General features: G+C 36.5%; 1 protein-coding gene across 1 annotated transcript in view; it reads right to left on the reverse strand.

Moving 5' to 3' along the window:
• trim71 (tripartite motif containing 71, E3 ubiquitin protein ligase) overlaps positions 1-14,748 on the reverse strand; it is a 31,215-nt gene extending 16,467 nt beyond the window's left edge. The window contains exon 1 of the mRNA XM_051131373.1: positions 13,216-14,748. Within this exon, the coding sequence (XP_050987330.1) occupies positions 13,216-13,935 (720 nt within the window). The 5' untranslated portion in view covers positions 13,936-14,748. The remainder of the gene's footprint in view (positions 1-13,215) is intronic.
• Between the last annotated feature and the right edge of the window lie 3,140 nt (positions 14,749-17,888).

Genomic DNA, 17,888 nt, shown 5'->3' on the forward strand with positions numbered 1-17,888 from the left:
AAGAATGTGCTGAAGCCTAACACTTAAGATAATGGTTTTTCAAATCTGCAACCATAAGTATGAACAATAGTAATTGTGATGCATACCTTAGGAAGTACAAAAACAATCAATGTTGGAAAACACATTTCAATCCCTATGTTGAAAGAAAACGTATCTGAACAGATTTGCAATGTCTCGACAACATTTAGACGAGCATGTGTGTTCACTTTATGGCATTACCTAGAAGTTTTATCTAAAACATGCTTTTCTAAGTGATGCCACATTACTGCAGTATAATAAAAGACTTCTTTATTGCAGAGTATATCAATACTTCATGAAAAACAAAAGAAAAGACTATGTATCAGATCATGGCCCAAGTATCATAATAATGGATTGGGAATAGATTTGCACCCATATGACAGAGTATTTCTTAATTGCAAACAGGATGTTTACCCACCTGTTCAACAGAACAAATACCATCATGTTAAAGGCTATATACTAAAGAAATAACATGCTGCAAAATCAAAGATTTTATAATACAGTATATTTTTTTAATACCACAGTGATTGCTAATGGACACTATATAACTCTGGTTATTCAAAAAAAAAAAAAAAAAAAAAAAAAAAAAACCACGATTCCCTCAAACGCTGGGCATATGCGGTTCAATTTAGCTGTTTTAGGAGTTTGATTTCTGTATGCATGTGCGAGAAATTGTGAGCAGACCCAAGTACCTTATGAACAATTTTATTTACAGGTGTATAATTACATTTAAATTTGACCAGTATATATGCTAGCCCCCACAAATCATACACAAATCACATGGGCTACTCGCTGTTACATAACCCCGTAACACACATAAACACACTCTAGCTGTTTTGAGAACAGCCATGCTATTCTGTTATTCAGCAAATCATTTGCAAATCTCTTTTTTTCTTTCTTTTTCTGAAAGCCTCAATCTCTGTTTAGTTTGCCATGCCTTTCTTAAAAATACAAAATGCCTTTACATGCTACAAATGGCATTTAAGTGCCACATTTAAAAAAATTATAATTTAAATATTTTGATAATAAAGTCAAAATTACGAGAATAAAGTCAAAATATTTTGAGAATAAAATAAAAATTACAAGAATAACTCCACACTAAAGAGTGTGAAAAACATTATTTTAAGACATATTTGGCTGTATTTCGCTATAAATCTGAATTTGAAAGCTGAGACTTTGTTTTATGATACAAGTACCAAAAGCGCAAAGCTTATTGCTATTATTGGGTGGCTGGTGACCTACAAATAATAAAATGCATTTGAAGATGTGAAATATTATTTCAAAGCATACTGTCCCTGCGAGTATGCCCAATCCCAGCCATTTGCATGCACAAGGCTATACTCAAATAGAAACTCAAAACGTTTTCCCTATTTCTTTCCACCCAAAATATAAATGTACCCCTTTTTTAAACATAAATGTTTCTATACGTTTCTATACAAATTACGTACAGAAGCACTAAATCATGAATGATAGGCATCTGCAGGTTTAAAGTCAAGGGTAAAGGGCAAAACTCTGTTTGAAGATCACAGAGGACCACGCTAATTTAAGCACTATGAAGTAACCGTCAGGCAAACTTAAACTGCCCTGTGCTTCCTAATCTTTTTTTCTGGGAAGTCACACATCCCCTTTGAGGTTTCTGCTCTTCCCAAAACACACATGGACAAAATTTTCTCTCTCTACACACACAGAACCACATGGCCCTCCACCCTCCCACCCGCTGTGGGAGGTGTCTACTCATTTAAATGTCCTTATTGGCTGCTCCTGAGGGGCAAACACAAAATCAGCTGGGCCCCTGGCACATTGGATTCCAGAGCGCACACGTGTGTATGTGTGAGTGTTTTAGTGAAGCGTGAATGAGTTTGTACAGACATGCCGCGCAGGTGGCTGAGGTTTGGTCTGTTTTCGTTGAATGAAGAGACGTATTTCCTTTGCACTTTTAAGTGCCCGACTAAGAGATGCTGGTACAACAACTATTAGCATTGACTGGGTCAACAGTCAATCTCAGCTTACATATAACCTCACATATGAGCTAAATAACGAAAGAATCAGATAAGGAGTAGCAGTTGAGCTAAAATGGAATTGGATATCATCAATGAGTACATCATACTTTGCGTGACAGGCTTCAAGTCTTTGTTGATGTTGGCCTTTTCACTTGTTTTGGTTTAAAGGGGTCATCGGATGAAAACTTCACTTTTACATGTTGTTTGAACATTAATGTGTGTTGGCAGTGTATGTACAAATCTACCCTATAATGATAAAAATCCATGCAGTGGTTCTTACTTAATCTGTAAAAATAATATCCCCTTTTTCAAATCGTGCCATTCTCAGATGCCTGTCGGAGGCTGCTCCCACGATAGTTGATTGACATGAGCGTCTTACCTCAGATCAGCTGTAACAGTCCGACCTTCATTGTTTCGATGCTGGAGCAGGGATGTAAGTTAGACAAGAATATCTCAGATTGAGCGATTGAGGTGTTGTGTTGCTGGACGTAATAATGAACATAGTGGTCGTCATTTACTCCCGACATCTAAGCCACTGAAGATGCAGTGGATTACATTTGTTTGTGAAGGAAATGAGTCTATGTTCGTGCAAATCATTCGTGATCCAGATTCACCGAGCAGAAGTGAGTATAAGGGTTTTTTTTTTTTTTTTTAAATGAATTTCTGAAATCATCTTTCCTAATAACGTGCTAGTTAGGCGCACTAAATGCGGCTAAAGTAAACAATCTCTCAGAGCAGAGCTCATTTGCATTTAAAGGAACAATCTCTCAGAATGGGATGATTTTTGCAGAGCTCATTTTGACAAGGTAAAAAGGGTGTTGTTTTACACAACCTTTGAGAATTTTAACCAAAGTATATTGTAGACTTTTCATTAAGAACCTAAAGAATCATATCAACTGGGAAAATGGGCATCCGATGACCCCTTTAAGAGTGAAAGCTTTAAACTGCAAATATCCACTCTAAACCACAGGACTTCACTAAGGCTGCGTCTCTACCAAAGTGTTTTTATCCAGCTGAAAGCTCCAGACACTCTGCTGAAAATGCCTACCTGTGAGTTAGTTGAGACACTGTTGTAACTATGATAATAATAAATAGCTAAAAAAAAAAAAAAAAAAAAAAAAAAAAAAAAAAAAAAAAGACGCTCTGTGCTCACCACGCTCCTAGTGTTTTAAAAAAATGTGGCACTACCATTGAAAACAATTCAGATGCTAGCCTCCTCAATTGGAGGAACACTCAAATTGATCAGCTTTAAAGGTGACCTATTATGCACCTATTTACAAAATGTAAAAAGAAGTCTCTGATGTCCCCAGTGTGTGTATGTTAAGTTTTAGCTCGAACTACCTGACAGATCATATTTATAGCTTGTTGAAATTGCCACTTTTAGGGTATGAGCCAAAACGCACCGTTTCTGTTTGTAAAAAAAAATACACACTCAGCAGTGAGTTCAGACTTGTATGTTCAAACCAGAATCAGTTTAAAAGTCAGTCATCTCATTGTACTGTGCATAATAAATGCGCATTTATGATTTCACAGACGACGTGATAAAAATAACAACATAGCTGTTCTCATGGTGCCATCCCGTGCTGTCACAAACTTTATAAGTCCCATTTGTGATTATGAGCTCGACAGATTCAGGCGGTCGACTTCACATTGCTTTCATATGCAGTTATAACTACCATATTCCTATTTACAATCATCCTAGTAGTACGTGAAGGCAACATCAGCGAAAACCAGTGTTGCCAAGTCCGTGGTTTTCCCACATTATTGGGCTACGTTAGGGTTGTTTTTCATGTCCGCGGGTTATAGCGACCCCGATAAGGTAATATTTAGCCACTGGAATGCTAATTTACCAGGGGTAAAAACGTGTATTTTACCCTCTGGAACGTGACTGGACTACTTTTGGGCTAAATTTGAGTAGCAATTGGGCTGGTTTTGTTGTGAAAACCTGGCAACCCTGGTGAAAACATGCAGAGACAATGGTAGCTTTAGCAACATTAGTCTTACAGAGTGCCAAGAAGCGCTTTCAGAAAGGCTATTTGGAAAACAAATGTGTGATACCTGCTTTGTCTGGAGCTGACGTTGGTGCAGGAAACGTTGGGTCTGATCCCTAAACACATAGGGGATTTCACAGTTTTTTTTCCACCGGGACATTTCCTCTGATAAAGAAATTTAGCCACAGTGTCCTCACTGGCTCAGATCGAGGAAGTCTATTGAGACTCCCATGTTCGTTAATGCATCCCAAAACATAACACTCCTAATGCCTCTTTGGTGCTGACATTGTATCTCCAGCAAGGAAACAGTTAATGGTGGAATGCTTCTCATTCAGGGCTGTGTCTATGCTAATAAGGCAGAGATTGTCACAAATGGGCAGGACTTTTTCCCTACAATGACGTCATCGTAGGGAGAAATCTGAAATGGCATGTTCAGAAAGGCTGTTGATTTATTGGGACTATAAAAAAAATTAGTGAGTGGATTTTTGCCATTACTGGTTGTTTTTACACACTGCGGCCACACAACTGTGTTAAAACACCTTATAAAAGAGTGTTTTTGCATAACTTTTTGCATAGCTGCTTAGCATTTCAAATGTAAATATTTACACCCTCAATCTGATTAAATAAACGATTCAGATGCTACAAAAACTTCCAGTCCAATCAGTCCAGTGAACTTCCTGTCTTAAGATCAGCATACTGCCACAAGGAGCACAACAAAATACACACACAAAGACAAAAAGTCTCTAGACCCATCACTATCTCAAAACATGGTCTGCATAACATAACGACTTTTTTGATAAGCTGCCAGAGGTTTCTTATATAAAATTACGAAGCACTTCCATGTGGCACTGCTGTATGTATGCTACAGAAACAAGAGAAGAAACTCCATCTGGATTGCCGCTAAACCCCTCAAAGCATACACACAAATCCAGGCAGGTCTACGTTCCATATACCTACGTAAAAATGTCAGAGGTGAAGGTTGAACAGTTCTAATTAAGTCATCAGACTTGGAAAGGGCTTGAATTGCTTGCATTAGAATGCACCACTGTCTTTCCACACGCTACTGTATTTCAGTATGGCATTTCCAGCATCTCCATGAATGAAGCAGTAAATTCAGCGAGCTCACATGCAGGTTAATATCAACCCAAGCTCATAAAATTCATCTGCCATCCATGACACCAAAAGTCTGTTTGTTGCCTCCATTTGTGACAAATGGCATCCTACATGATTGTTAATAAAATCGTGCTGTTTGAGCCTTAAGTCTAGACGAAGAAGTGGGACGTCTGGTAAAATTTGCTGCGGAGTGTTTTGACTGGTGGAATTACTAAAAGTTTCCACTGAGTGCACTCCCTTTTTGCATCCTGACTGGCTACATCTGTCTTTCTTTCTCTGACAGCATTAAATGTTCAGACATATGTTGCGCTTTCACTGCATCCTGCTTTACAGCTCTGGGCAGAGCCTCTGGCCAGACACACTTTTAAAACGCTTTCAAGAAGGTCTTGGGGGAGGATGGAACAGTCCAAGTAATGTTAAAATCATATTTAAAGCTCTTTCTGTTAAAGATGCTCTTCATAAAACTGTACAGAGTACAGAAATGTCTGTTTTTGACCACATATGGGGGAAATATTTAGAGGAAGTCTTATAGATGGCTAGACATTGTATCAGCAAGGGATCTGCTGCATAATGTGCTGACAAGTTCACATTCCTCTCGGACTTCGCCTCAATCGGAGGAAAACCCTTTTGGCAAACTCCTCTTAACCCCTGAAAGACTTTCTACTCCATATGGCTTGCGTCTTGGTTGCTGAGAGTTCAGTTTGTTTTAAATGTGGGCCACCAGATTCCATATCAAAGCACTCAGATGAGTGCACGTGAAAATGGTTAAAAACAAAGAGTCACAGGGTAATGGAGTTCCTGAGACAGGGCTGTAAAACGCATGCTGAACAGCTCTTCTGGCCCGCGTTCATGAACACCCCCTGCTAAATCCAGATACGAGCCATGAAAAGTTCTCAAGACACCAAAAGACAGGGCAGGAGACGAGCAGCAAGACAACTGTCAGTGATAAAATTTTTATCTTAACGCTGAATTAGATCAGCGTAATAAAACATTCATGTGTTACTTTGGCCTTTCTGAATCGCAGTAGATTTGGGTCATATTTGCAGTTGAGGGAGTCAGAATTTGGTCATTTTTCCATTCCTTTTCCTATTTTGAATACTTACTTTTTCTCTGGGTCATGCATTTTGGGCATTAATTAAAAAAAAAAAAAAAAAAAAAAAAAAAAAAAAATACTTACACTACTAATCAAAATTTGGTGTAGGATTTTTTTTTTGTGTTTTTTTTTTTTTTTAAAGTCTTATGAAGAACACTAATACTGTGAAATATATAAATTCAAAATAATTTCTTTTTCCTATTAAAAAATTATTTTTATAAATTTAAGAATCTAATTTATTTTAAAAAAATTCTGACAGCTGTGCTGCTTAATATTTTTTATTCAGTATGCTTTCATTAATAAAAAGAACATTTATTTATTAAACAGATTTTTTAATGAGCCTTTACTGTCATTTTTGGTCAAGTTTATGCATACTTGCTTTAAATTGTATAAATTTAATTTTATAAACACAAAAATAAATAAAAGAGTTAAAGAAACCTTACTGGCTTCAGACTTTTGAATGGTAGTGTATTACTGTATTCGCAAAAAAAAAAAGGTTGAAACCTGTTAGTTGTAATAAAATAATCTCTTGATTGACAAATATCCATAATTAATTAAATCTCCTACATTAAAAAAAAAAAAAAAAAAAGACTGAATGTAATTTTGTTTACGTAATGACAGACTGTTGATTTCAATATTTTGCATGGCTTAGCTCTTAGCATGGGCCAAAAGAAAGGATTACCATATAATAATATGGAAACATGGATGGTGTCCAACAAATCAATCCCTCCATCCTTGGCTCCAGCAACTCCGTGTTGGGAACTAAACTAAAAGAGAATGGAATTTGCATTCGTGTCACAAAAATGATGGATAGTTCACAAGAGAGAGCAGGGTAGGGGCTGGTCTCTATGCTACTTCATTGACCTAACTAATCCCACATAGAATCCATTCTGGCCATTTGGGATGACCCCTAACCCACAGCCTTAAGCAAAAGAAGACAACAAGCTTTTAGATATTATGCTTTCCCATGCATGCTTCACTACTACCCAAGAGCAGGCAGTAAGCATATGGCATACTAGGTACTATTCTGAATATCATATGATTTAAAGTCAATTTGTAAGCCATGCCGAACTAAATACCAGTCCACCATTCATCATGTCTACATTTTCACCCTTGTACCACAAAGTGTTAAAAAGGGAAGTCAAAACAATAACTACCATGAAAAGTTGCTTTTAAACTGGTAGTGCTACTCTGTATCTATTGGTGACTCCCATCTACGACTTCAGAGGCTGTTCAAAGTCCTGTTGTGCCACTTACAGAGTTTTCCATTAATATAACATTAACAACTATTTGGGATGTTGCAACTGAAAACTACTGCATGCGACTACGAAAATATATTTAGGAGTGCCAGCGCGACTGACCCGATCAGCATATTTGTGTTTGCGCTGAGGGGAGCTTCAAAGGTTTCCACATGTTACTGCAACGTTTAGTAATGTATCACAGACATCTCACAAATCTTTTCATAAAGTGTAGAGAGAGTATAAATAAAGCCGGGCTCACACTACAGGATTTATAGCCTGATTTTGCCCTGATTTTCCCCTCCCGAGAATCGGAGCAGAAATCTTGTTGAACACTTCGATCGGTCCTGATGTTCAGCACGGATTATCTGGTAACGCGAGACGTTCACAGATTGAATCTTGCACGTCCCGATCTGCTCTCACACAAATCGGGCCACCCCAATCATATCAAACATATTCAGGATTTTAAATCAGTATGATCACGGCTATGACTATGTCAATACTTTCACAACAGCCAATGCCGACCACAAAACAGCTGCTGTACGGTCCATTAGATAGTGAAGATGGAGAAAACTGCTTCTTATGTTTTTGTAGCAACACTGTCTGTATAATATGTTGAAAACATACCACAACCGCACGCAACAAGGAAAGCTCTGGCGTGAAATCTTCTCAGTGAGTGAGTGCATAAAGCTGCTAGCATGCTAACTAACAATTGTAAACATTAGTTATTGAAATGACGATCTGTTGCGCAAGATCACGTGAAGCGCTCCCTCTGTCATGATAATTTTAATAATATCTTGTAGTGTGTGATGCCACAATTTTCAAATCTTGGAGTGTGTGCATGGTTAAGATTTCAGGGAAGACAATCTGCAAAGATTCTCCTTATGTGGGCGCTGCAACCAGATTTCATAATCCGTTAGGATTTTAAAAATCCTGTAGTGTGAGCCTTAAGAGATTCATTGTGCAGCATAGAGAGCTTTGTTGATTATAACAGAACTTTGTGAGATCGTAATGAACTAAGATGAGGGAGTTTGTAAATGAGATACTGATTTAATAGTTAGTAGCAGTTAACAGTTAAATAAACAAATAGTTAATATTAAGTGACGTACACTGTCTGACTACTTGCTCTATTTTGTTATCAAAAATGGTTTGAAACAAGTCACAACTGAGCCGCTGCACATTTCCATTCAAACACAGTGGTATTTCGTTTATGAATGAACGTACATTTTTAAACTAATCTAGAGAGTCAATAATTCAATTTCCTATTCATAAAGACACTTGTTTATTCCCGAATGAATTAGCCCTTCGAATGAATCAAACGAATGAATGATTCAGTAATTAAATCAGTGACTTGCCGCCACCTACTGGCAGTTTTAGTTTTATTTAAAGTATCTTTTCAGTTACTTAAATCATTTAATATTTCTATATTAAGAATCCTATATTTAAAATATTAATCTCAACATGAATTTATGAATTTCATTGCACCTTTGAGCCACATTAAATATATGAAAATACACCTACAAAGCACTTGTGTTCTTCTGTGCCACCTCTGTAGTACAAATTAATTTTGTTAATACTGATTTCATTTGATTGGTAACTTATTTTTATTCTTGTTCTCATTTCTGTTGTTTTAATTTAAATTTTTTAAAAGCTTATAAATATCATTTTTTTAAAAATTGCCATAAAAGATGACATGCTTTTAATAAAGTTAGAAAAATGCCATTACAAAGGTAAAAACAAAATTCTAGGGATGCACCGAAACGTATCGGCCGAAATGCTTGCGCGTTTTGTCAGTAAAGCCGATTCTGTAATCAGCGGTAAATGCCAAAATTCAATACAAAATTCCCCTGTAAATCACTTTAAGGAGTCAAATATCACCTCGTAATGGGAAGGCTAATTTTTTTATCAGATTTTTTGTTTGTTGATTAGAAGGTGCTGCTAAAATTTTGACTGTGCGCCTACATTTTTTTAAAGTTCGGAGCACGCATGCTTCTAAAAAGAAAAGCAAGCGTAAAGCCCTGTTTAGAAGTGAACTTTTTTCTTATATACAAGTGATTAGATTTGGTTTTTAGATGGCCATCTTAAAAATAATAATAATAAAATAAATAAATTGTGAGTACAATGTGTGTGATACCTGTAAGATGTCCAGGGAACTGTAGGAGAAAAGTCCACTTTTTAATGGATGTCAATGAAAAAGAGGCCTCAGATGGATTTATTAATGACTATGCATTTAAAACTTAATAGTGATTTAGATAATCTGGGTTATTTTTGATATTTTGGCTGTGGCCAGTAGAAGCTCTGAATGGCTGGTTACTTCATTTAAATACCCAAATTGGGTGGTGAGTAAAAAAGTTAATTTCTAAACCCTTGTTTCAATAAAAAAAAGTTTCCAGAATGAAATACAAATAAAAACACACACTGACTAATTTTGTTAATTTTCTTTTCTTAAGCCAATATTAAAATAATTAAGATTAATGTAAATGTATGACACCTTGATGTGAACACACTCATTCACAGTCATTTATGTCTTGTGAATGTAAATGGGTGACACAAAAAAGAAAAGATGGGAAAAAATATTGCATCTGGGCATTAGGCTTGCAGTGTAAATGTAGCCTAATAGACCAGTCCTTTATGCAACAAAAGGAGTCGATAGTGCAAACCGTGGACAGTGCATGAATAATGCAAAGGCAATTACTTTCAAACAAAGAGATGGACACCATTAGTCCTTCCATTAATTAAAGAGGAGAACATGAGGATTATAGGTTAGGTTTCAGTGTGTTCAGACTTATGAGCACAAAATGTTTTAACATCTGCAGACTTACAATCCAAAAAAAGCCTTTCAGTTTCATTGTTTAAATTGGTTTAAGCAAAAGAGCAGATGTCATGATGGCTAAAAGCGATGTTAGATGTAAACGCAATTGCTTTAGGAGCAGAACTGGGCTGGATGTTACTACTGTTTGACCTTTCACCAGAAGGTTTTTACCTCTAACGCAAGCACAGAGAAACAGGAATGTAAAAAGCATCTAATGGCCAGATCAGTTCACTCCAACCAACCAAACCAACCAGACAGAGATGCAGACAATGATTGAGAATCCCAATGGTTTCCCAGGTGGCTTCTGGGAACTGATGTCATAGCATTCCACAGACACAGCCTCCAAGCAAGAGCTTCCTGTTTCCCCCCCACTAAGGTTAGGAACTCCACTCTGTATAGAAATCATTTCATATTTATCTACTAAACACACACTTCTCTTCATTCCTCTTCCATAAAACACAGAACCTACGCATCTGAAGCCAACAACATGACATGTAAATCTATAGCTTAAATCTAAAATTTATAATTCAATAATTTGTCCTGGGAGAATTTGATTCTGAAAAACACAGTCTTATTCAGTGAGATCACTTTATGCTCAGCAGGCTACAAATGTGACAATGAATTATGTCATCTTTTTAGTCACCAGGCATTAAATCACAGGTCTATTTGTTCAGATTGTCAGTATAACACGCATATAAGCTATGATGTTAACGGCAGTAGCTCTAAAAACACGAGGGCTCAGTGAAACCGGAGTCCTCCTGTGTGCATTCTAGTATGGAAGGCTGATAGATGGTGTAGTGTGTTTCTGGCTGCTCCAGTGCAGTGCATTGCATTGTGTACTATATGGGAGGTATGCAGGACGAGCCCTCACAGCGCACAGCTGATACCACTAGCATGACGACACGCTCTGCATTCAGAAATTAACACGGCCAGTGTACTATTAAAAACTCCCTGCACATGGACAAAAATGTGCTAGTATGTGGGTTTATTAAAAAAAAAAAAAAAAAAAAAAAAAAAAAAAAATATATATATATATATATATATATATATATATATATATATATATATATATATATATATATATATATAAGAACACACAATGAACGCATGCATATATATTATATATATATATATATATATATATACACACATATACATATACACATATATATATATATATATATATATATATACATACATAAAATATATGCATTTGTGCATTGTGTTCTTTTCCATGTATAGTGTTTTAATAATATTTTAAACTTTAATATTTTTAATTGTTGAATTAAGTTTAATTATTAACAAAAATTACTCAACAAAAAAAAATTATTAATATGAAATATGCCATGTTTCTCATTGAAAATATTGAATATCTCTCTTTTTTTTTTAATTTTTTTAAAAATAAACCCACATACTAGCACATTTTGCATTTTGTCCATGTGCAGGGAGTTTTTAATAGTACATATTATATACATACATATACATATATATATATATATATATATATACATATACACATACACACACATACACACACACACATACACATATACATATACATATATATATATATATATATATATATATTATAAATAATTTAACCATCTTTTACTTTCAACTAAACATGTCTTTATTATAAAATATTTTGCACTTCACTATATACCTTTATCAAAAATGCCTTTATTATTAATATTAGTGGAATTAAATCTGTGGAAAGACTACTTTAAATTACTTTATACTTCCAGTATTGAAATATTCCAATATTTTCAGTGAATTATTGTTGACAGCACTAGCTTTACAATCAGGCTTGTCTGTTTCTACATGATACACAGTGCAAAGGCCACAGGTAAAAACACAAATAAGATTTTATATGCTATAGACCTGTGACGTTCATGCAGCACCGAGCAACAACATTGCTCAAACAGAGAACACCATGTCCCAGATAAAGACTTGGAGGGGAAAAAAAAAAACAACAACTTCTGAACCAGCAGTGAGAGCTCTCACATCAATCTAGAAAACATATGGACGCCTGAAGCTATACTATACGCAGCTGCCCTGCATATTGCATTGGAATCCATAACACTGGTAAAAAATATAAAGTGCTGATTTCTAGAAAGCATCGTGACAGTGAGATCAAAGTCTGAGAGACTAACTTCCAACAGGAAAATAACAGGAAAAAGGGCTGTTATTTAAAACCTTCAAACAGATGCACGGTCAGGAATTTTTGAAATGACAGAAGCACTTATTAGAAACAGATAGAAACCATTTGAAGTGATGCATAAATAGAGATGATCATTGTTTGCAGCTAGTTTGTGTAGTCCAGTACACATGGTTTTCAATACTCAAGACTAATGCATAAAGTTAATTATAAGTAAATTCTGATATAGCTATTTATTATATGATAAATACACAAAACATTTTATGCGTAACATCCTAAAAACCTACTCATTAATTTGAGACCATTTAGAAGAGAAAATAATAAATATAATATAGTATTTTATTATAGTATTTAAAAACCAAAATTAAATTACATTTAAATTCATATTGTAATTCTTAATCTCTGATTAAAAACAACAACGGCATTAAATTTTAGTTATAAGCACCACAACACAGACTCGTACCCCCTATATAAATTGAAGCTGACATGTACGCGCAGATTAGTGGTCGACCAGTATGGGTTTTCCAATGGTTCATTCTTAAATGACTACATTTGGTCCCCAAAATCATGAATATATGGTTACATCCTTGACCACAAAGTTGAATCTGTGACAATGAGGCTAGTATTTAGCAGATGTTGTTATCCAGAGAAATGTACGGTACACTAATTACAGTTCTTTGGTGTGAGGTTCAAACCTACAATCTTTCAGCAGCCAGCTCAAATCTTTATATCTTTAAACAAAATAATTGAAACATGCACTAAAATATAATGCACCTTTGGAGACAAACTCACCACGTTATCGTGCTGCTGGCAGAAGTCCATCCTCTCCTGGAAAACATTCAGCATAGAGAAGCTGTTGTGGAAGGACTGGGAGATGTTGATCGGGGTGTTGGAGTTGTTTGTGCGGTTGGCCAGGTGTAAGCTCTCCATCAGCCCCTCGATGAAGTGGTCTTTGGTGAGTCGGACCCTCTGGTGGGCTCTGACGCAGTTATCGCACAGGTACTCCTGGCAGTCCAGGCAGTGGGAGGTAGCGGGGTTGCCCTCATCACAAGAGCTGCACTGAGGGTCTGAGAGGTGCTGGGGTCTCAGAAGACCACCGTGATGGACCACCGATGAAGACCGACCATTCTTGCCCTGTTCCTCAGCAGAGACCACCACATCCAGCAGGTTGCTGAAGAGAAAGTTGGAGGAAGGCAGCGCGTCCACGCCTGATTCCGACAGAGACACTTTTTGGTCGCATGTGGGGCATCTGAGCTTCAGAGGGTCACCTGGGCTCCTGTGGCCCTCCAGGCATTGCCTGCAAAAGGCGTGGAGACAGGGCAGGACGTGCAGCCTCCTGGTGGATGAGGTAGATGAGGAGTTGGAGGTCTGGGAGGACGAGGAGGAGGTAGATGAATTGGAGGAGATCGGAGCAGAGCAGCCGCACAGCTCCTTGCACAGCGGACATGTTTGCAGGTCGGAGTCTGGGAAAGACGCCATTTGCGCAGAGGACCACAAAATAACTTCACACATAAAGACGCGTTAAGATACACAAAAGCTTGCGAAACGGTTCCCTGATCAATTCAAGCAAGTAACGCAGATCACAGACTTGGCATGCTGCACTGCAAGCTGCATTCAACGCTACTTAATATATACATTCCCGTTTAATGAGTTTAGATTGGTTTGGGCTTTCTGCTTTGGTTATTATCGATAGGAATTCGCAGAACAAACTCTATACGCAACTTCTCGAGCGCACATTTGGAAAGCAAGTGTCATTTTGAGGCCTTATAATCCCTCGGTGTGGGGCTTTAACATTGTTGCGAAACATGAAATCCGCTGCGAGGTCCCTGCTCCGATCCTCCCCCACCGCCGCATGACGAGAGGGGCCAAACACGCTCGAAACAGTGTCAGTTTTTTCCTTCCCAAACGCAAATATGTCCGTTTTCCATGAACGCGCTTTAGTCTACCATCTGCGCGTCATTATTCTCAATACGCGCTTGCGCGAGCCGCAATTAAATAATTCAAAGTATGTCCCATGTAGCTCGTTAGCACGCAGCGCCCCTCAAGATCCTGTTACTGTGGTGAGGCTGCAAGCCCCTTTAACTTCCCTCAGTCTGGTTACAGTAACACTTTGGCGAGGGATATAAAGTAACCATTCAACCTTTCGTTTCCACTCGTTCCCGAGGTTTCAGCTGCCCATATTCGTCTCGCGTCTACAGCGCAAAACAATCGCCCTCTCCGCACACCTCTTCACTCCGCATTCATTTTCACTGGGAATGACGCTCGCGCGGACTACAATTCTACAGCTCGTGACCGTCAAGCGAACGCGTCCATACTAAAAAAGCCTAGAGCGCACTTCCGCCTGAGAACCCTCTAGAGGGGCGGGGCTTCGGTGGCGAGGGGGCGGGGTTGGGCAGGGTATTGACTATTAACGTAGTACACATTATACAGTATATAGTATATACACTTTTTTAAAATAAGTCTATTCTGCTCACCAAGCCTGCTTTTTTATTGATGCGATATAATCAATATAATTTATCCAATATAACTGAATCCAGTATAATGTATAACAGTATAATATATATAGGGGGATTATAGAAATGTTAAAAAATAATACTTTTATTTAGCAAAGATGCTATAAATTGATAAAAAGTTATGATAAAGGCATTTATAATGTTCTTCTGAACTTTCTTTTCATCAAAGAAACCTGAATAATTCTACTTATCTGTTTTTAACATAATAATAATAACAACAATAATAATAATAAATGTTTTTAGAGCAGCAAATCAGAATATTAGAACGATTTCTGAAGGATCATGTGATTGGAGTAATGATGCTAAAAATTCAGCTTTGAGATCACAGGAATAAATTACATTTTAAAATATATTCAGATAAAAAAAAGTTACTTAAATAAAAAAAAAAAAAAAAAAAAAAAAAGTACTGTTTTTGCTGTACTTTGGATCAAATAAATGCAGGCTTGGTGAGCAGAAGAGCAGAAGAGAAACATTTATAAAATCGTACTGTCAAATGATTAATCACAATTAATTGCATCCAAAATAAAGTTTTTGTTTACATAATATATACATAATAAATACACACACATAAATATACACACAATAAATACATTGAAAATATTTATATATATTTATATTCATATAATTAATATTATTTATAAATAATTTTACATTTATAAGCAACATCTTTTTCTTAAATATATACATGCATGTGTGTGTATGTATATATACATAATAAATATACTCAGTACGCACACAAATTATGTAAACAAAAACTTTATTTTGGATGTGATTAATCGCAATCAGTCATTTGACAGCACTAATATATGCACGTGGTGCTCATAGAGACAATATAAATCATAGGATTTATAGTTTGTTTTTGTTTTTTTGTTTGTTTGTTTTTTTAATCAGAAGATTTAAAAAAAATCAGTTTGATGTGGATCTTTGTGTCTTTTGTTCTAGGCTTGTGTATCTGTGGATGTATAGGGAAAATGCAAAACCTCTTCCAGATCCTCTTCGTATATTTGTATTACATGCTTCAAGAAACAACGGAAAAACCAAAGCTTTATGTTTTATTTTTTAAATATCTTTATTCTATTCCAGCCATGTTTGTCATCCCATATTCTCATCCCATATGTCTTGCTCCTTGGAGCCAAACTAAAAATTGTTAGTTGTTTCTTACCTAAATGTCCATTGACTGTTTGACTCTTGGTATAAATAAATTAATATGGGTCAAATTTATCTTGTTAATCTGACGGCTTGATTTTATTTTATTTTATTTTACTTGATTTTTTACATATTTAAATTATTATTATTATTATTTTTAAATTATAACTACTAGCATATTTTTTAAAAATTATTATTTTGTTTTTGTTTTTGTGTATTCATTGATTAGATTTGAAACAGAAATTACAATTCGATACTAAGGCTGCCATCAAATAATGGCAAAAAAAAAAAAAAAAAAAAGAATTATGATTAATCCCATGTTTGACCAGCTCCTTTTGAGGAAAAATATACTTTAGACTGATAACACTAAATGATATTGAGAACAATGTTCTTTAAAAGGAGCACAGATCTGGTTTGGTGTCAATGAAGGGATGATTGAGCATTATTGATGGGGCCGTGGGTGTACGTAGGACAAAAAAGGTTGGTAAACACATTCTAGGACATGAAGGTCCCTTTGTATACCATTAGTTCTACCATTATTTCTTATTAATTCTCCCAGCCATCATCTTTCAACAGTACATGCTAATTTCCCCCCACACCTGAACCTATGAAATCAATCTCAGCCTTTTTGTAATCGATGCTACCCCTTCTGAGGGCCCCTCCTGTAATAGATAGCTACCACATGTAGGACTGGCTTTTGTGTGCATTTATGGGCACTTAGGATGGGGTGCTGGGGTGGCTCTTGTGACAAGGGAGGAAGCTTCTCGGTGGGGCTTAGGCTCCAGATGCAGGCTGCCCAATAAAGCAGTGGGATGCCAAGCTGAAAGACAGGACTTTGGGAGGGACCCTTTGACCCCATTATTATGGCTGGGATTAGGGGTAGTGGAGGCTGCCCACACTCAGCTGCACAGCTCTGGCCATCCCAAGGACATTCCATTGATCTACATGAGGAAAAAGCCTGAACGGGGGGTTGGGTGAGGGCAGAGGCTCAGCAAAACCAAGCAAAGCAAGGAAGGGTCATGTCACATGGTGGAAATGACCACAGGCAATCTGAACAAGGGTGAACAATGTGTACGTGTGAGTGTGGATCTGTGTATGTAATGAAGCGCTGACTCTTTCTCAGGCCCAGGAAGTAGCTAGTCCTTTTAACTGTCACTCATAATCAACATGTAATGAATGATTTTATTAAGCTTCTTTCAAACTATCTTTGTGGGCAAAAGTGAATGTTCCTTTGAGACTGTATTATATGATTGTGACTAGTGTAATCCCATTATTACAGAACGTCAGAACTTTGGATCTCTCAAAGTTCTGAACTTAAAATAGATGTTCTCAAAACGTTGGCACAAGAGCATTATTTATACATCATTCATGAAACTTTTTTTTTTTGCCCTTAAACAATTTAGTTGGACAAATATATTAGAATATATTTCATATTAGAATATATTTGTGGCCCAGTGAAACTCTCTGTATGCGATTGTCCATTTTTGATTAGTTTTATGTGCTTAAACCTCAACAATGCAATTGATAGATTGGTTATCAGCAGGGGTTTCCTGCAGGCCTGTCTTAATCACAGGATTACATTTATATCCACTTACCGAACAAAGAGTCTTGCCCTGTCGTACCCTGTCGTATCACAGTTGTCCTGACTAATTGATAATTAGTCTCTTGTCTAGCTAACATCTTTAAGATAGCTTTCACTTTAATTGCTATGAAATACGCACCGCTGAAAATACATGGAATGTTTGCAAAAAAAAAAAAAAAATATATATATATATATATATATATACGGGCGAGTCTCACACCAAG

This window comes from Labeo rohita, chromosome 16, assembly GCF_022985175.1.
Source record: "Labeo rohita strain BAU-BD-2019 chromosome 16, IGBB_LRoh.1.0, whole genome shotgun sequence".
NCBI classification, from domain to species: Eukaryota; Metazoa; Chordata; class Actinopteri; order Cypriniformes; family Cyprinidae; genus Labeo; species Labeo rohita.